The sequence below is a fragment of the Scyliorhinus torazame genome, chromosome 22 (genome assembly GCF_047496885.1).
Source record: "Scyliorhinus torazame isolate Kashiwa2021f chromosome 22, sScyTor2.1, whole genome shotgun sequence".
NCBI lineage: Eukaryota > Metazoa > Chordata > Chondrichthyes > Carcharhiniformes > Scyliorhinidae > Scyliorhinus > Scyliorhinus torazame.
The window spans coordinates 75,826,063-75,847,353 of record NC_092728.1 but is presented as its reverse complement, the minus strand read 5'-3'; the positions used below and the strand labels follow the sequence as shown (position 1 = coordinate 75,847,353).

Here is a 21,291-nt window from a genome sequence, read left to right as displayed (position 1 = left end):
CAAGAATGCAGATAAAATGATTCCCTGTTAAAAAGGTCCTCCATCAAATGGCTGCTGAACCCAGTTCCTAACGGGAATAAATTTCAAGCACAGAGCTGGCCGAAATACAGCACTAATTAGCCGTCTCATTCAGAGGCCACTGGGATAATTTGTGTGAAAATTGGAAACGTTCACACTCCTGTAGCAGGGCTTACTGTTGTGAAAATTGATTTAAGGTGCATTGATGGGATAGGGCGGAATTAACTTTATTCTGCATCTGGTTTGTGTTATACCTGAACGGGAAAGTGATTAAATGGGTGTTGAGAGTGGAAAGGTTTCTATTTTCCCGCACTGGCATCGGCCAACTTGATCAGAATTAAATTCTCCCAGAAAATTGAATAGAATTCCAAGGCCTACCTTAATTATTAGAGACTAGACGGTGGCATGTGGCACAGTGGTTGTACTGGGACTGCGGCGCTGAGGACCCGGGTTCAAATCCCGGCCCTGGGTCACTGTCCGTGTGGAGTTTGCACGTTCTCCCCATGTCTGCGTGGGTTTCACCCCCACAACCCAAAGATGTGCAGGTTGGGTGGATTGGCCATGCTAAAATTGCCCCTCAATTGGAGAAAAAATAATAATAATTGGGTACTCCAAATAAATTTTAAAAATTACTAGAGACTAATACAAATTGTTCAGATTTGCAGGGTATTTCCCACCTTCAGTACCTTCCCTCTCCCAATAACAACCATGCACTAAGCTTTGATAGATGGATTTTAGATGGACTAGGCACAAGGTATCAGCTGGTGTTAAACTCAGCTTAAATGCTCAGTGTAATAATTATTTGGCAGTACTTTTCTGAGGCAGTATGTCTTGAACACTACATTGAGTTCGAATCAGCTATATTGGGCCACGTGTAAAAATCCTTAATGAAAAAAAGCTGGAATAAAATTAGTTGTTTTGAATGTTGGAAGATGTTGAAGGAAAAGTCTGCCTTGCAATATTGGGAATAGGTAGGTGACTTACTGACAGAGGCCTGGGAAAACTAAAGCGTGTGAGCAAAATGAAAATTTAAACGATGTTAACAAGCTGCTGAAAACTTCTCTTCCCTGCATTTTTTGAACTTTTCCTCAACCCTGAAAATGCTTTTCTGCTATACTTTAGGTAACAATTAAAAGCAGTTTCCTGCGCAATGTCGATTGTGCTGAGACAGATGTACCAGCTCGGAGCCACGCTGTACAAATTCCGACCGCTTCTCATGCGATCAGCAGTGGAGAGCCGGGTAGGACCTGCAGCTGTGTTCCTGGACAACTGCAAGCTGTGTGGGGCCCTACATGTATCCCTGAGCCGACCACTTGCTACCAAGAAGACCAAAGGTAACCACCTTTTCCCTTTTTTATAATATATAATATGTAGAAATGGAAAACGGTGTACATTTAGTTGTTGAAATCATTTGCCTTTGTAATCATGTTTGATACTTTTATAGAAAGTAATTTGGTTCAATTTACTTTTTGGTTTTTGTAATTCAGCCAGTATTGTTTGAAAAATTGGTTCAAAATGTAATCTTATTTTGGGCTTGAAATCTTATCATCTGGGAACTTACTTTGTGGGATGCAAGAGTGTGCAGTATTCATTTCTAAATTCATATCCTTTCTAGTTTATGGGATAGAATTGTTTACAAAGTCTTTCCAAGTGATTGCTAAAAATATCTGTTGGTTACACAGCCAGCAAGATGCAAATACAACCACGAGAATCTAATTCTAAGGCGGTTATCAAATCTGAACATTTGCCCAGATGAGCTATTAATGAAGATTTTAATAAAATATTTGAAAATGAGCAGCATTTGTACTGATGCAATCCGCAAACCAGAAAACATCCCATTTAATTTGGTGTACAAAATGTAGAGTTAAAAAGTGGTCTAATTACTGAATTATTCCAGTCCAAACAGAAAATGACCCTGCCCCAATATTACCTGCTGTGTCAGGTAAATCTTTGTAAATTCAAATGATTTTGGCTATTTACAGATGAGCTCCCAATGGCAAGTTACTGTGCGCTGAATTTACATTAGCTTTAAGTTTATTTATACCTGCAGTATAATGTACCTGAACTGTTGCTGTTTGTAACTTCTAGTGAAATCTAAAGGACAACCAGGACCTCGAGTGAACATCAATGCTGCTTTAGTGGAGGGCATTATTAATCTCAATGAATTGAAACAGGAGATGTTGGAAATCATAGAGAATCTCAAAAATGATTATGGGACGAATCTAAATATAAGAACCTCACCAGGTAAGCTTGATGAATATAAAGTGTATTTTAAAATATTAATTATTGATCTTACTCTTAAAAACATAACCCGCAGAATTCTCTGGCTATTGGAATTCACTTTTCCCGCCGGCAACGCACCCTCGCCCATGGTTTTCCTGGTGGCGTGGGTTGACTTCAGTGGGAAATCCCATTGACCAGTGGCGGGAGTATAGAATCCCGCTGCCACCGAACGGCGCGCTTCTGAGAAACACGTGGTTAGGGGACTGGAAAATCTAGGGGGCGGGATTCCCGTCCTGCCAGCCACCAATGTGGTATCCCATTGTGGGCAACCCCACACTGTTGGGAAATCCCCGGGCGTGGGTGCGCTGCCGACCCAACGGAGAACCCTGACAGCGGAGAATCCAGCCCTGCGACTTTAGAAATAATACATGTTTAATTGTTCCATGCATGGCTTATTCATGCTGGATTTCTGTCTGGAACTGATTTCTTCATACAGTGTGATCCTTTCAGTGTCACTGTGCATGCACTATTACAGGTCACCCAGAATTTTGCTTTTGCCACTCACCACTTCCTACATAACATTAACTAGCACATTTAAAAAAAAATGCCACACATGCAGTCATGCAGCCACACATAACATGTGGAATATTAAGCTGCTTTTGGCTTCTGTGGTCAAAGCGGCTATCAGTCCATTACAATTGTTCAGAATGTCTCTTCTCATCCAAATCGCACAGTCATAATAGCCAACAGTACATTGACCTCCATTTTACGTATTTTTATTCATTATCCAACAAGCAGATTTGGCTCCCCACAATTTATCCGATACCTAAATTGCTGCTCATGTAATCATTTATTTTGTTTGGCAAAATTGACCTTCATTTTCACTGCTGTGTATTTGTGAGACTGTTCGTTTGGTGGTGTAACACATTTTCATAGCCAAGCGCCTGAATTAAGTGTTCCTGGGTTTGCTGAAATGTGTCCCAGGTTAAATTTCATTATATTCTTTGTTTGAGTTCTAGAAACTAAAAAGTCAAGATGAGTGATTAGCCAATCTTTATATTTAAAAGATCTGTGTGTGGTGGAATTTTTCATTTGAAAATTAGGCAGGACATTTCATGCTAAATTCTTCTTCTATACCAATTTAAAAGGAAATCCAGATACCAGTTTAAGAAAGCAAACGGTGTCAGTTATCCCACATTCAAACTTCCCAATTTTTGATATTCCACACTTTACTATAAAATGCATATGCGTTGCCCTCAACCGTGCTTTGTATGCTACATTATACTTTGGTCACTTTGTACGATCTTCCAGAGCCCCTTTCTACCATGGTCTTGACCAGGAAGAATCCATTTTTGCTAATAGCTTCCTGAAAATGCTTTTTGTAGGAGGCACATGTCAAAACTGTCTAACAGAAGTGTTTGCAGATGGTTTTCCCGATATGTTGACAGGTAACAGCATCCCAAAGCAGAAAAAATAATAAATGTGTCCCAAATATCGAGCAAGTTATGAAGTTTCTAGTTGTGAAGGAGGTTTTTTTTTTTTTGCCTTAGCTGATTAAGTGTTGACATGAAACTTCCAAATACAAAAATACCGATTATAGTGGTCTGCAAAATTTCTGAGAACGAGCTACCAATAGTAAAACTGACTTTTCTTTCAATGTTACTGCCAACAGTGCAGCAGAGACTGTGGCTTGTCGAATAGTAGGAGAAAAATATCACACATCAGGCAACATGCTGAGGAACCATTCAATATTGTATTGCTTATTTTAACAGATAAATTAGAAATTTGTATACTTGACATTTTAATTGCCTTACAGTATGGTAAATAATGAACTATTCAACATATTGTACAGTTATGTTAGCTGTATGTGAGTTTACTGTAAAATATGAAAATAGAGAGAGCCAGAATGTGAATGGATACTGGCTGTAATGCTGAGCCCTTGATTTATTTGTATTGGAACAGTTTTAAGATACCAGAATTCTTGTAGCATCAAATATGAGGTACTATATCTGGAGTCACGTGACTGTCTATGTTTACTATTAAAAAAAAGCATTATAACTGTTATTATAATAAAATAATTGTTAATTATACTTCATTTATGATCAGAATTAAATTTCTGAAACTCTTGTCGACTTATACTATTAAACCAAAAGTTATTTCAGTTATGTCCATAAGGAAGCTGTTAATTCAGGTCAATTTACAGAAAATATTCACCTTTTAAGTCATGAGGACTAATAATATAAATCAAGGAAAACGTTCTAAAAAATAAAACCATAAAGATTTCATATTACAAGATCAAACACCCGCATGAAGTACTTTGTCACTTAGATTTAACAGATATTGTCCTATTATCCACTGTGATTCTCCTAATATACTTACTTGAAGAAGCCAATTGATCAGTGATTATTATATATCTGACTCATTTTCACAACAATATCAGAAACCAGAAACAGTACCATGCTTCTATTGTGGTGGATACTGCGGTGTGAAGTTTTGGTATTTACAGGGTTATATCAAGGTTATAGCAATGATTCATGTTGACAGCAGCCCACAAGGCACAATTATTCAGCAGTTTGAAACTTTCTTGTATTTTAAAATAAACTTACTTCTGATCACAAGAAAGAAAACAGCAAAAGTGTAGAATTAGCAGTTTTGGGTTTCCATAATTTTCTGCCTATTTCCAAAATAGCTGCTTTGTGATTTAAGAACAAAAAATGTCATAAGCAGTCAGTGAGCTATAGCATGCCACCCGTCATCAATTGCATTTGACATATAATTTTAACCGTGTATTGCTGCTAGGCAATTTGTTAAGAGATAAAATTGAACTGAATTTCTATAATTTACAGAAGATTGTCTCTCAGGACCTATGTTCTATGGCCTATAAGTAGGATAAAAGTATGGGAATTTTGCAGTGGATTATGGGAGCAATTCTAAATTGAATACAGGGAAGACCATTTGTGATCTATGAACATTCAATTTAAACAAATACTTCTATTACTACAGAAATGTTATCTAAAAATGCTCCAATTTACATTTACTTGATCTTGTTTGTTAAATATTGTCACCATGTGCTGGAATCATATTTTCTTTAGGTGCTTTGGACCATATAACAGTTACCACTAACAATGGAAAATTTCCATTAAATCATCTGGGACAAATCTCCCTGAAGTCACCTCAACTCATCTTGGTAAATATGATGAGTTTTCCTGAGGTAAGTAAATGTGTAAAATATGCATATGTTTATGTTCTCTGTTAGTGTGATATTTGTGGTTGTAATTAGTGGCATGTGCCTATTTAACCTTTATTTGGTATATAGCTAAGTATCGGTCAAGGAAAAACAACATCATTGTGCGTACAGCACTATTCAATTAAGAAATTGCATTTCCGTGTTTAAATGTTGCAGCCTTTTTGTTATAGCCTACGCAAGGAGGAAGAATAAAACATATATTTGAAAAAATATAAACTTATGAATTCCAGTTAAGTGCAACCCTAGAGTACAGTAAAGTCCTGCCATTTGCAGGGGGTTACGTTCCCACAAAAACACGCAAACGACAACCGTACTTTACATTGGGAGTCAATTAGATAGGTTCTAATTGACTGATAGCCATCCTAAAACTTGACATATGCAAAGGATCAAAGGTAATAAAAATTATGGAATTTACTGGAGAAATTGTTTAATAAAAATAATAAAACAAGAGCAATGTGAGATACTCAGGGAGTCCAGTAGTAATAGCTTTGTTGAGAATTTGGAGGCAGTTTCAACAGCACTTCGGATTGGGGGCAGTGTCAAGGGAAATACCAATTCGGGGGGACCATAGATTTGAGCCAGGGAAGTGGGATGGAAATTTTTGGAGATGGGAGGAGAAAGGAATTAGGACAGTAAAAGATTTGTTTCTTGGGGGTGGTCTTGCGGGATTGAAGGAGCTGGGAGCGAAGTATGGGCTGGAGCAGGGGGAAATATTTAGATACATGTAGGTTCGAGACTTTGCCAGAAAGGAGATACAGGGGACCTGCTGGAAATCTTGATGCTTTAAAAGGTCAAATTTGAACTGAGGGGAAGGATGGAGGGATTCTACAATTCATGGGCGTTATTCATTATGCATTTTAGAGAATTAGATCACATCGAACATTAGGGGGGTTGGGGCTGGATGGGTTGGGGGAGGAGGACTGTATGTGTTAATGGTGACTATGGGTGACTCCTGATTCTTCTTTGTCATTTGTTTATGTCAACATGCGGGCTAATGTTTGGGGGTTTGATGGGAGGATGGGATCGTTGTTATTGATATGGGGATTGACATTACATTCGTTACTGATTATTGTTGGGTGTAAATTTGGGAGAAAATGTGAAAAAGGGGAGAATAATTAAAAAAAAACAAGAACAATGTAAAATTTGTCACATTTGCAGTGCTTTACTTGAGAATGGAGGTGGACTGTGATCAGGAATCAAATCACAGCAACAACAAACACCCACATGCAAACAACTGCAGACGACACATTTTCTACAGCAGGAAATGTGTAATGGACACCTTCAGTTTAAAAAAAAAACTTAATTTAGGTGTTTTTTCTTCTTTTCAGCATTTTGTAAAGTTGACTTCTATTTTTTATGTTTAAGTCCCCGGATAGGTGAACATTTGGGACTGTAATGTGTGATCTGGTGTACAAGGATCTTTGCACGGATAAACAAATTTGTGAAAGAGGAAGCTGCGAATGGCTGGACCTTACTGAGAATACGAAGCATAAGAGTCATCCAGAATCTTGATTTTTAATAGTCTTATGAAAAATAGATTTTCATAAACAGACTATCATCTTTACATACATCGCACATTCCAATCAGTGTGCAATTGTTGTAAAACTAAATAGAGATCCAAAGCACTTACCTCGTTCTCTTCCCCTATTGTTCACACTATTGACTGAAATGGTGGGGATGAGGCATGCTGCCATATAACAGGTCACAAGGAGCTGTGCTCTTCCTTATTCTTGGTGCACAGCTGCCTGAGAATTAGGAACTTTCTGTGTGGGGAATCACAGGCATCGTGTTACTGTGGTCCAGTGGCTTAGTAAACGGGCGCACTGCTGTGCTTTTTCACTGCTAGGCGATGCTTGTCATAGTTTCCTTACAGTGTAGGAGGAGGCCATTAGACCCATCAAGTCTGCACCGACGCTCCGAAAGAGCACCGGGTCAAGGCTCACTCCCCCGCCCTATCCCTGTAACTAAGCTACACATTTTTAGACACTATGGAGTAATTTAACATGGCCAGTGCACCTAACTGCACATCTTTGGACTGTGTGAGGAGATCGGAACACCTGAAGGAAACCCACGCAGACACAGGGAGAACGGGCAAACTCCACACAGACAATCACCCGAGGTCAGAATAGAACCCGGGACCCTGGTGTGAGGCAGAAGTGCTAACCACTGTGCCACCGTGCCGCCATGTGATGTGTGATCTTTTCTAATCAGTAAAACGACTGTGAACCTGATAAATACTTTAATTTTTTTCACAATTAGGAAAGTTTTGGAGAGGGCAGTGAAAAATGGCATTCACTGGCGGTCGAATGATTAACAACGGGACTTAAACACAAAATAGTAACAAAAAGAATAAGGGAGAAGTTCGAAGATTTTTTACACAGAAGATTATTAAAGTATGGAATGCTTTATTGCAATTAGCTAGAGTGTCAGAAACTATCATTGAAGAAGGGAATGGAATAAGCAATGAAAGAATAATGGGAAAAGCTGAAAGAAAATGTGACACTAGATAACACTAGTTGAAGAGCTGGCACCAGCCCTGGTGAGATAGGCTGCACAGCCTCTTATGCTGCAATTTGCATGATTTTGACCAGTTTTAAATAACACATTCGGCTGGATATTATGATTGTACCATATTTCAAAGGCTGCCACCATGAAAAGAGCTATTCAGTTAAAACTCACGCTCAATTACAATAAAGCCTGATGTTTACTGTATGACAAGATGATGGATTGTTCAAAACCTATTTTAACTTTTAAGTACTTTATTCCAAAGCATCTTTCATGAGAAGGAAATGAGCCACACTTCCACCTTGTATTGTCTTATTCAAAAACCTGTTTGCTCGGTAAACAGAGATTTCACTACAATTGTGTAAAATTTGCCCTGCCTACTTTGATAATGCCTTTTACTGTGGTTACAAAGACAAAAGTGTTGTTAATAGAACTGTCATGATAATGGGGGGTTCTGCTATTTTCCTTTATCTCGGTAAACCGTAATTTGAACCAACACCCTGGCACGCTACAGTTTTGTGGCAGGAACTCTATTTCCCTCCTGGAGGTGCTGTCTCATGTGGAGTAGAGTTCTGTGCCCTGGCAACCTTGCAGTAACTTGCTTAGAAAATGATGAATCTAAGACCTGCCTAAACATCAGAGCCAGGCCTTTCGGGGTGAAGATAGGAAACACTCGTACACGCAGATTGTGGATCTCTCTTCTGCATAAGGCAATTGATGCAAGGGCAGCACGGTAGCATAGTGGTTAGCACAATTGCTTCACAATTCCAGGGTCCCAGGTTCGATTCCCAGCTTGGGTCGTTGTCTGTGCGGAGTCTGCACGTTCTCCCCGTGAGTGCTTGGGTTTCCTCCGGGTGCTCCGGGTTCCTCCCACAGTCCAAAGATGTGCGGGTTAGGTGGATTGGCCATGCTAAATTGCCCTCAGTGTCCAAAATTGCCCTTAGTGTTGGGTGGGGTTACTGGGTTGTGGAGATAGGGTGGAGGTGTGGACTTGGGTAGGGTGCTCTGTCCAAGAGCCGGTGCAGACTTGATGGGCCGAACTCGATGGGCCGAATGGCCTCCTTCTGCACTGTAAATTCTATGTTTCTATGTTAATTTTAAAACTGAGGGGCTAAATGGCCTGCTCCTCTGCCTACATTCCTAAACCGTTCTTAGTGAATAATTCCAAATGAGTACTGTTAGGCTATTTATCCCTGGGAGGCATTGCAGTCGCACCTAACCCTGTTCTTTCCTGATGCACGCAGACACATTTCCCACCAAGGGATATTAGGGCAGTGAACAAGATTGATGGATTATGTTTTCTCTTCCCCTAATTCCCATAGGTTTTTACATTGTCCTAATGGCTGAATTGAAATGCAAAATTACTGCTAGTTAATGACACTTTGGCGAAATGTATGTACTTTGAATTTCCTGAGTGGAAACAGTCTCGCTACCAAATACCATGGGTGGGATTTTTGTCCAGTCGATGCTGAGTCGCCAATTTTCCTGCAGCGGGTCCCATCACGACAGCGCTGTTAAATTCAGGCCCATATTTCCACATTGGAGTAACTCCACAGATTTTAAGTTTCACAACTTCAGAAAATTTGACTGTTCTACAGTTAATTCCAGGCGAAAAGGAGTTAAGTGATTTATCTTTATATCTTCGCCATTTTCCTGTCTGTTCGTGACTGTTTGTCATTGGTGTTTCTGCTTTCATCACCAGAAAGGCAAGCTGAGCTTACTTATTACATTCTGATTTCTCTTTGTGTTTGAATAAAAGGGAGCTGGTCTGTCAAAACAACCCAGATCTAAATCTACAGTACAGACATTTATACAGGACGACATAATACTGAATTATTTTGTCTCTGAACAATTTGAATGTTTTATTCAGTGTTAAAAACATTGAGTGACTGTAATTGTGTTACTCTATTTGTTGTCACTACAATGTTTTGAAGGCAATTAACATTATCCCCTAATATTTTTATCCCGCCAAACCTAGAAAAACAGTTTTGTGTGCAAATAGTGAAAATTTAATCATTTGAATTTTCTAATTTAATAAATTCTTGTTTGGAATACATCAGATGGTAGGTTGGGATCTCAGAGTTGGCTGTTTATTTACTTTATTGCCCACTGATTGCACAGAATGGGGCAAATGGACAAAACAACAACTTTAAATGGACAGGTCTCCTCTATACTGCAAAGTGGTAACTGAAGAATATGAAAGGGTCAAGAGCCTTTCCCAACAGTATCAGCAACCAAACAGATAAAATGCTCTGTAACTTCCGTTGATGTTTCAGGCATCTTGGTGACTAAACCATTTAATCCTTCTTGCATGATGGGAGAAAAATGAGCAGGCGCAATGATAGCAATGTAAGCAGTTACTCAATAGAGTATGGAGTAATGGTCATGTTGCCCTTTGCCCCATGAATTGGCAGCTATGCCTTCAACCACCTAGAATTTCTTTGCTTCAGCCCATATGATCCTCCACATGCTTTTCCTCTTTACAATCCCCTCCCAGTATACCCTTTCACTCGGCAACTTTATCTTTTCCAAATACGTCTCTGTGTAGAAAATCTTTTGTAACGTTAGAAGCGCTACATAAAGTGGTTATTATTGTTATATCTGGTTTATTAACATGTTAGGTGCAATCTACCGGCCGCATTGCGCTCGAGCGAGAGTGCAACACGCCCGTTGGATCCTGGGAGAGGCATCCCTTGCGCTTTCCAGTAGTCTTTACGCCTCGTGGGATTTGCCCAAGCCCCGCGAGGCGTCAAAGACTCCTGCCCAAAGGGGGCATGGCCAAACAACGTGTGACTACTTGGGTGAGGTACAGAGGTGAGGACATTATCTACTGGCCTCCCGGGATCTACCGGCATCCCCAGCAAGCCACGGGCCGGCACAGTTCAGTCCTGGTCGACACAAATGTGGACCAGGCTGGAACGGCACCTGGGGATCTCTCGGTCCATCAGATGCCCCTGCTTGGCCAGGGATAGTGCAGGGTGGTACCCTGGCCCTCCCCCTGGAACATGGGCATCTTGACTGCCAGGATGGCACCTTGGCATTGCCACCCTTGCACTGCCAAGGTGCCTGGGTGGCACTGCCAAGCTGGCAAGAGCACTACCAGGATGGCAGGGCAAGGATGCTTGGATGCCAGGCTGGCACTGCCAAGGGTCAGTACCTGAGGGAGGGCATCCCCATGAAATGAGGGTGGGGAGGTATGAAAAGTGGGGGTGGGGTGCAGGGCAGGTAAGTAGGGGCCTGTAGGAGGTTGGGGGGGGGGGGTGAAGGGCGGGGTGTCCTTAGTTGCGGGGCAAGGGGGGAGGACGTGTAATGACCATGTGTGTGAGGGGTGATATTTCCCATGTGGGGGAGGGGCACCCTTTCAAAATGGCTGCTCGATCTCTGAATTCAGCTCCCCAGTTCTGAAAGAAAGTGTGGGCTAAACTGGTGAGAAACTCCCCTGGGCCCAAAGGAGTGACTACATGTTGTTTGATAGCGGTGGGGAACTCGCTGACAAAGTCGGCGGGAAATTGCCCGCAAATCCCAGCAAAAATGAACTTAGAAATCCTTCCGTTAAATTCCGCCCCATATTTCTATCGCTGTGCTAATTTTTTGTTTCAAATCTTCTTGCGCGTTAACACTTTTCTATTTGGTGGCTCACAATATCTTTGAAAAGAGTATCACAATTTGCAGTTTGACAACCATCACTTACGAAAAGGTAACTGTTTAAGCAGCCCTGCCTTGGGAACCATTAGTACAAGCAAAGTGCGAGATTTATAACAAGACTTCTTTGGCTTGGTTTTTGACATCTGGCTTGTAAACCATCTCTGCGGGAATTTAAAAATATCCCTCAGAGGATATTAGTTGTTTTTATTTGTACTAAGTACCAGCATCATTAACATTCTCCATTTCTCCCCTTTTTGTTTCCTAATTCTCTGCTTTTCCCCTCGAGGTTGACTTTTGCTGGAGTAATGTTTTAACAGTCTTCTGCTCCCTCAGCCAAGTGACCATTTTTTTTTAAAGTGTAAGTGTAGACAAACTATTCGACCAGAAAAAACTTCACAACCCAGTCTGATCTCATCGATAATTACATTTTGCATTGAATCGTGATCAGGAGTATGAAACCTGGCTAACACTTTTCCTCCCTTATTCAGCGGCGTGAAGGCCAATTGTTCCCCAGCTGTTGTCATGAATGAAATTACCCAGATTGGGGATTAGCTTTTGCTGTATTCATTCAAAACCCTTATCCAATAAAAATCTATCAATCTCAGTCTTTAAAATTTAAGTTGACTCAACATCCATAAGCTTTTGCGGGAAGGGTGCTCCAAATGAAAACTGCTTCCTGATTTCACTCCTAAATCACCCTCTTTTTAATATTATGCTCTCTTGATTCAACACCTGAGAAAATAGTTCACCTGTATTCACCCTATCGTTTCAAAGACCTCAATTGCATCACACCACAATTGTCTAAGCTCAAGAGAATACAGGTCAGGTTAGTGCAACCTGTCCTTATAATTTAACTCTTCAAACCCTGGTATTATGTTGGTGACTGCACTGTATTTTCTCCAAGGCTCTTGAGGTTTGGTGCCCAAAACTGAATGGGGTTTGACCAGGTTTCTGCAAAACTGAGGCATCGCTGCCTCACTTTTCAATTCCAACCACTATGAGGTAAAGACCAAGACCCCATTAGCCTTTTGGTCCTAGTGGAAGGGAGAAAGGAAACAATCAAAAAAGGCTACTTTTGCATGTCTGTCATCATGTGGTTTTGCACTTGTGGAGCAGAGCAACTCCTAAGATAGTGTCACCTTGATGTTGTTTGGTGCAGGGAGACTAATTATCAAGTCAAAGGCACAATGAGACCAAAGCTGAACCCAAGATAGGAATATTAGCTGGAAATCAATCTCGCTTATTCACTACCTTTGCCAATACACATGATATTTAGGGGGGTTTCTATTGAGATTTTGAATCCATATTTGCATTGGCAAATACTGCCACTCTGGACACTTGAATTTCACTGCCTGGTGCTGATGTACATCGTTACTGCTACTTTATCAAGAAATAATTTGTAGCTGATTAGTTAGCAAATCTGTGTCCAGTAAGTAATAAAATAACTTTAACACAATTAGGAAGAAACCTGGTTTTGATTATAAAATCCTTCTGTTCATTGCTTTCTGATCAGCCCAAAATTACTCCTTATTGATGTCAGATTGGCATCCTTTAACAATAATGACCGTTACATGTATATCTGTATCTAGAAAATGCATTGATTTAATTTATAATAAACGCTATATCAAACTATTAGACACCCAATTTAAACTTTAAAAAACTTTGATTTCAAAAAAAATCTTGATTTTGCAGCTATTCCCTGGAGCATTAATTTGTGGTTTCCAAAATAGATGGATTCAAACCATTGAAAATATGTTCAAAGAGGCAGAACTTTTTTTTCTTTTAAAATTTTTTTTGTTTCCTTTCTCCTCCTCTGCAATCCCTGTGTGTGCAGAGGGACTGTTTTATCCCTGTGTGTGCAGAGGGACTTAGCTCGCAATTCACAGTGGGATCAAAGCTGCTTGGACTGAATCTAACTTCCTGATATTCTTGGTGAAAGAGGTAAACGTTTCCATGTTCTGGGCAAATAGATTAGCCGGACGGAGACGGAACAGTCATCTGTAAGTAATTATTCTGCTAATGCCCTTTACCTTTTGATCTGGTTCACAGGCGACGATGGCTGCCACCAAGGCCATAAGAGAAAGTGGAATGAACCTGAACCCAGAAGTGGATGGGACTCTGATCAGGGTGCCAATTCCTAAGTAAGTAATTTGAAGGTTATGCCTAAGGTTTCCATCTTTGTCTGCTCACTGGCATTACAGGGCAGTAGCTGGCAAAAATACTTACGGCTGAAAATTAAATTTCAACATCACAATGTGAATTTTCCTGAAGGTTATTTCTGCATAAAGTGCAGAATTTTGTGTTCTCCATTCAGAAAATAATGCGAGTTAAATATTTGACTTCTTGCTCTAATTTAGAATATTTTGTAAAATGCAGAGAAATAAGATGTAATGGAAAATGTGAATATTTGAAAATTACAAAGCCAAGTACTTGAAAGTAAATGTGCACATGCCAAGAAACTCCAGTTTAAATACTGCTAGAATAAAATTATTTTTTTAAGTCCTCAGTTCTAAGTAGTGTAATTGCCTTGGTAAGTCTATAGTTTTCATTCCGAATGCTTTGTCAAGTTTGCTGATCTCTTCTGTCTTAAATTCAGGACAAGTGGCATATTCAAAAACTGCAGTAATCACTTCGAATAATCCAATTATTAAGGCATGACGTATTGTTCAGTTAAAATACCGCATGTCTTCTTTCAATCATGAACTCTCACATAACTTGATCTTAAGCTGTCGGATCCACTTTAGTAATAGTATTATCTAATTGAGTGTTAAATTAGCCTAAAATCATCCTTTTGTGTACACAACGCAAAGCAAACGCAAGCTGGTTGCTGGTAGTACTGTCATTCTGTCAGTTCTGGGGGGGCAGAGTCACAAGATGCGAGCGCTTGAGCGGCTGCGTTTTCGCGTTTTCACTGGTGAGCAGTGTGCTGTTCACTCAGATGAACACCCTGGGTGTGTTGAGGAGTTGGAGGACAGGCTTGGGTATAGGTTTTGGGGTGTGCTGGAGGTCTTGAAGGGCTGATTTTTGTGATGTGTTGGAGTGTGCTGGACTAGGCCAGGTCTGGGGCTGGGGTTGATATCCTGTTGCCCTCTGGAGCTTTGGATGTCCCTTCTTGAAGTCACTTATTAGTGACATCCTGAAAAGACTCTTCTGTCTGGTGTTGACTGATCTGTGGGACACTTCTCGTTTGATTGATCCTTTTTTTTCTCTTTTTCATTAACAATGGTGGGGATGTGCTGAGGAAATATAGACCCACGGAAGGATCCTGTCCCTTCGTTATCTACTCCTGGTAGTTTTCCGTCCCTTTTCTTGGGAGAAGTTGATGGCACTGATCATAAAGAACTATACTGGTCCTCCCCTGTTATATTGAATGATGTTGGCTCTGTACTGGGCCTGAGACCGGTGTTGGTGCGTTGTGTGGTATATGTACAACATAACTTTTGAAATGGGGTTTTCGCGAATTTTCTTTGTTTTTTTAATGGATGGAAATAATGAATCCGTGATTGATCCTGTAGGGGTACAGGCGGGTCTGGTAGCTGAGAGAAGGAGATGGCATTGTCATTGATGCCTATGGCACTGTTGGAGTTGAGGGATTTGTAAATTTGTAAATTGGTGCTTGCCCGAACATGGTTCGAAAATGTATCCTGAACTCTCATGGTAATTATGAGCAATCGGCACACAGGAAGGGGTGTGTCATTTTACCATGTTTTTATGACTTTATCCCATGTCTCCCTTTTTTTCTGGTTGGGCTTTTGTAGGTATCAAGTTATGTCTAATTATTGTATTGAGCGAATTGTACTGCTGTTCTCCTGTTTCTCCTCTGTCTTCCTGTATGTTGAACCGTTACTTTTTCTTACAGTGCTGTCCATTCCTGTGGTTTTGTTGCGTTGTTTGTTAATATGTAAAACTTCAATAAATATATTTTTTAAAAGGCTGGGCATCTAATGGCACAGAAGCAGCCACACAATATGGTGGAGAGGTGGAACCAAGTGTCATTGCATCAGTGGGGAAGCTAACCCTGTGTCTATAATCACTGAGGAATAGTATGTGGATGAGGAGAAGGAGGAGGGCAAAAATAGTTCCTTGGGGAACTCGAGAGGTTATGGTGTGGGGAAGGAGGATAATCCATTGCTGGGCAGCACGGTGGCACAGTGGTTAGCACTTCTGCCTCACAGTACCAGGGACCCTGTTCAATTCCGGCCTTGGGTGACTGTCTGTCTGGGGTTTGCAAGTTCTCCCCATGTTTGCGTGGGTTTCCTCCAGGTGCTCTGGTTTCCTCCCACAAAGATTGCAGGTTAGGTGGATTGGCCATGCTATCCGGGTGCTCTGGTTTTCTCCCTTATTCCAGGGATGTGCAGGCTTGGTTATGGGGTTATGGGAATAGGGTGGGGTGGACGGTGGAGTGGACATGGGTCAAGTGCTCTTTCGAACGATCGGTGCAGATTCAATGGGCCGAATGGCCTTCTACTGCACTGTAGGGATTCTATGAAGCTCCTCAGGTTACATTCAGATCGGTAGGACGGGAACCGTATAGTGGCATTGGATGGAGCTGGATAACGGAGTAATAGTGCTGATTTCATTGTGCTGAACGCTGGAGGAAGATTTATGAGAAAAAGGAGGAATAAAGGACCACAGTCAGGGGATGTCATTCTTCATTTTTGTTTGGGCTGTTGTTAGTATGAAAACTGAAACTGGGCTACAGAAATCCAAACAGCTATGGGAGAAAAGGACACGAAACTGAGAGGCTTTACTGTGTCTGAGGTGCTCTGAGAAGAAATGAAATTTGGAGATAGAAATGTGGTTAGCAATGATGGAGACAAAATGCTCTTAATAAATTCGTTAGGCATGGCCTTTTTTTTCAGAAGCCACATTATGGGCGGGATTCTCCGTGAATCGGCGCGATGGCCCGAACCCGGCGGCAAAATCACTCCGGCGTCGGCCCCCCCGAAACGTCGTGAATTCTTCGGCCCGGAATAGGCTAGTAGCGCACGATGGCGTCACCCGTCACGGATGCACGCGGCGTCTCTGCACAAAAGGCAATCCCCCCCCCCCCCCCATCCGGAGACCCGGCAAAATGGCCGCCCGCCACGCAGTACCAAGTGAAATCCCCCACTGCCTGCCCCCACATCCCCATCCCCCTTCCCCCACATCCCCCCTTCCCCGTATCCCCCCTTCCCCCGTATTGCCCTTCCCCCATATCCCCTTCCCCCACATCCCCTTCCCCCATTCCCCCCGTCCCCCATATCCCGCTTCCCCCATATCCCGCTTCCCCCATAGCCCCCTTCCCCCATAGCCCCCTTCCCCCATAGCCCCCTTCCCCCATAGCCCCCTTCCCCCATATCCCCCTTCCCCCATATCCCCTTCCCCCATATCCCCCTTCCCCCATATCCCCCTTCCCCCATATCCCCCTTCCCCCATATCCCCCTATATCCCCCCTTCCCCCATATCCCCCTATATCCCCCCTTCCCCGTATTCCCCCTTCGCCCATTTCCCCCATATCCCCCTTCCCCATATCCCCTTCCCCATGTCCCCCTTCCCCCATGTCCCCCCTTCCTCCATATCCCCCCTTCCTCCATATCCCCCTGCCCCCATATCCCCCTTCCCACATAGCCCCCTTCCGCCATATACCCCCTTCCCCTCCCCATATCCCCCCTTCCCCCTCCCATATCCCCCCTTCCCCCTCCCCATATCCCCTTCCCCCAAATCCCACCTTCCCCCTTCCCTATATCCCCGCTTCCCCATATCCCCCTTTCCCATATCCCCTTTCCCCATATCCCCCTTCCCCATATCCCCCTTCCCCCATTACCCCCTTCCCCATTACCCCCTTCCCCATATCCCCTTCCCCATATCCCCCTTCCCCCATATCACCCTTCCCCATATCACCCTTCCCCATCTCCCCCCTTCCACCATACCCCCTTCCCCCAAACCCCCCTTCCCCCATACCCCCTTCCCCCATACCCCCCTTCCCCCATACCCCCTTCCCCCATACCCCCTTCCCCCATACCATCTTCCCCATATCCCCCCTTCCCCCATATCCCCTTCCCCCATATCCCCGTATCCTCCTTGTCCCCCTCCCCCATATCCCCCCTTCCCCCAAATCCTCCCTTCTCCCTGTATCCCCCTTCTCCCTGTATCCCCCTTCCCCCGTATCCCCCTCTCCCTGTATCCCCCTTCCCCCGTGTATCCCCCCTTCCCCCGTATCCCCATATCCCCCTTCCCCATATTCCCCCTTCCCCCATATTCCCCCCTTCCCCCATATCCCCCCTTCCCCATATCCCCCCTTCCCCCATATCCCCCTTTCCCCCATATCCCCCTTTTCCCCCATATCCCCCATTTCCTCCATATCCCCCCTTTCCCCCATATCCCCCCTTCCCACATATCCCCCCTTCCCCCATATCCCCCCTTCCCTGGATATGGGGGAGGGGGATATTGGGGAAATGGGAGAAATGGGGGGATATGGGGGAAGGGGGGGGACAGACCCGGCCCATCAGGCGGACGCCGCTCCCAGGACTTTCCATGGTGGCCACGAGCCAGGTACAGACCCGGAGAACCAGGCTGATGCCGCCCCCATCTCGTGCGAGTGCGGCGACGCCGGCGGACCACACCCAACGACGAGGAGGGCAGCCACAGCAACAGGCCCACGTCGCAGCCGACCCAGGACACCGACGCACAGGACCCTAACGCACAGGACACCGACGCACAGGACACCGACACACAGGACACTGACGCACAGGACACTGACGCACAGGACACCGACACACAGGACACTGACGCACAGGACACCGACACACAGGACACTGACGCACAGGACCCTAACGCACAGGACACCGACACACAGGACACTGACGCACAGGACACCGACACACAGGACGCCGACACACAGGACCCTAACGCACAGGACACCGACGCACAGGACACCGACACACAGGACACCGACACACAGGACGCCGACACACAGGACGCCGACACACAGGACCCTAACGCACAGGACACCGACGCACAGGACGCCGACACACAGGACACTGACGCACAGGACCCTAACGCACAGGACACCGACACACAGGACCCTAACGCACAGGACACCGACACACAGGACGCCGACACACAGGACACCGACACACAGGACGCCGACACACAGGACGCCGACACACAGGACCCTAACGCACAGGACACCGACGCACAGGACGCCGACACACAGGACACTGACGCACAGGACCCTAACGCACAGGACACCGACACACAGGACCCTAACGCACAGGACACCGACGCACAGGACACCGACGCACAGGACACCGACACACAGGACACCGACACACAGGACGCCGACACACAGGACGCCGACACACAGGACCCTAACGCACAGGACACCGACGCACAGGACGCCGACACACAGGACACTGACGCACAGGACCCTAACGCACAGGACACCGACACACAGGACACTGACGCACAGGACACCGACACACAGGACACCGACACACAGGACACCGACACACAGGACACTGACGCACAGGACACCGACGCACAGGACACCGACGCACAGGACACCGACACACAGGACACCGACACACAGGACACCGACACACAGGACACCGACGCACACGACACCCACACACAGGGGATGGCTGGACAGGAATCACCATTCCAGGGGACCTCAGAATTTGGGACGGATGAGGAGTACGCCATTACACAACTACTATCCTATTATCTCCTTCACCCTCCACCATTGCAGAGACACTCACCTCAGTTGGGATTTTAATGATGCGTCTTCTGGGACACTAACTGGTGCGCACAACACAGCCATCCCGGTACAGAAGGTGGAGGCAGGAGCAGCTGAGGGGCTAGGCGGTCGAAGGGTAGCCCGGCGCAGGCAACCACCTGCTGCTCAGACAGGTCCCGGGTTCCTGGAGTTACCACACCCACCCATAGTCCTGATGCAGACACGGACCAAGGGACGACCAAAGTGGGTGACGGCCGACTTGTGGCAGTTGCAGACAAAGGTGGAGGAGTCCACCCGCGTGCAGGAGCAGGTAGTGGTGCCGATCATGCGTGCCACCAAGGCTGACACCGCACGGGTGGCGTTCGGGTGAAGGCAATAGGTGCGACGGTGTCAGACATGGGTCGCAGTATGCAAGGTGTGGGGCTTTCGTGACCCAGGACATGGCTGCCCTCTCGCAGGCAGCCATGAGCCAGATCCAGCAGCAGATCGCAGAGGCACTCAACGCCTTGGCCCAGTCTCAGCAGGCAATGGCCCAGTCTCTGCAGGCCATCGCTGAGGGCATCGGCGCCATTGCTCAGGTGCTGGCCGGCGTCGCCCAGACACAGACAGGGATGGCCAACTCCCTGAGCTCCATGACTGCAAACTTGCAGATCCTTGTTAATACCAGGGCGGGCCTCCAGGACTGGCAGCGCCAGGTGTCAGGGAGGTGTCGGGTGCTCGGTCCATTCGCATCCCCGACCCATGTAGGGGCCCGGGCACCCCGAGGGAGGAGGAGGTGCTGGGACCCGTTCCGGGTCCCCTGTAGGTGAGGTCCCGCGACACCTCGCACCCCCCTTCTGTACCAGGTGCATCTGGTGGGCAACGGGCAGGACAGGCTGGCAGCTCGCCATCCCAGTCGCCCGAGCCGCGGCCTGGCCCATCTAGGCCGGGCCGCCCCAGGAAACGGCCGCCAAAGGGGTCCCTAGTCACAGGGCAGGAATCACAGGAGTCCACCTCCAGTTCTGCTGTGCCATCTGGGGAACCACCTAGACGTAGTCATAGGGCCCGTAAGGCCAAAACATGAGACACTGAGTAAGTTGGCACGGGTGCAGGGCACAGATTAGTTCTGGGGCTAGGGCATGTGTATGAACTGTTTGTTATTAAAATCACTTTCACACGTACAGAAGCTGTCTTTGTGCTCTGTCCGATACGTGCCGGGGTGTGGTGTGAGGTGAGCGCCAGTGGGTGTGTGAGGGGGTGATAGAACGTCGGCCTCCGGTGAGTGTGCCCCCCCTTCCTCCGAGTTGCCCTCGCCACCCCCCCCCCCCCCCCCCCCCCCCCCCCCCCGGGCCAGACAACGGGACCGTGCGCTGCAGTGTCACAGCCGCATGCAGGGACCGTCCGGGTGGAGGATGGTACTGTGGCCATGGGTCAGACATTGTCCAACGATGTAGAGCCCAGAGCTCATCACAGGGCAGGCTGTCATCATCCTCCATGGCCTGCAATAGACACGCTTCCACCGGCGACCGTGTGAGCAATGGAGGGGTAGTGTACATGCGGGTGGTTGGTGTTGGGTGGGTGGGGTGAGGGTGGTTGGTGTTGGGTGGTTGGGGTGAGGGTGATTGGTGTTGGGTGGGCGGAGTGAGGGTGGTTGGTGTTGGGTGGGCGGAGTGAGGGTGGTTGGTGTTGGGTGGGTGGGTGCGGGTGGTTGGTGTTGGGTTGGTGGGGTGAGGGTGGTTGGTGTTGGGTGGGGTGAGGGTGGTTGGTGTTGGGTGGGCGGGGTGAGGGTGGTTGGTGTTGGGTGGGTGGGGTGAGGGTGGTTGGTGTTGGGTGGGCGGAGTGCGGGTGGTTGGTGTTGGGTGGGTGGGTGCGGGTGGTTGGTGTTGGGTGGGTGGGGTGAGGGTAGTTGGTGTTGGGTGGGCGGGGTGAGGGTGGTTGGTGGTGGGTGGGGTGA

The 21,291-nt window shown here is 45.7% G+C and overlaps 1 protein-coding gene across 5 annotated transcripts in view; it reads left to right on the top strand.

Annotated features, from left to right (window-relative positions):
• mrrf (mitochondrial ribosome recycling factor) overlaps nt 1–21,291 on the top strand; it is a 64,962-nt gene that overhangs the window by 30,993 nt on the left and 12,678 nt on the right. For all 5 annotated transcript variants that reach the window (XM_072488381.1, XM_072488384.1, XM_072488379.1 and 2 more), the window contains 4 exons: nt 1,141–1,352; nt 2,107–2,262; nt 5,334–5,452; nt 13,688–13,779. In XM_072488381.1, coding sequence (XP_072344482.1) covers nt 1,169–1,352; nt 2,107–2,262; nt 5,334–5,452; nt 13,688–13,779 — 551 coding nt within the window. In that variant the 5' untranslated portion in view covers nt 1,141–1,168. The remainder of the gene's footprint in view (nt 1–1,140; nt 1,353–2,106; nt 2,263–5,333; nt 5,453–13,687; nt 13,780–21,291) is intronic.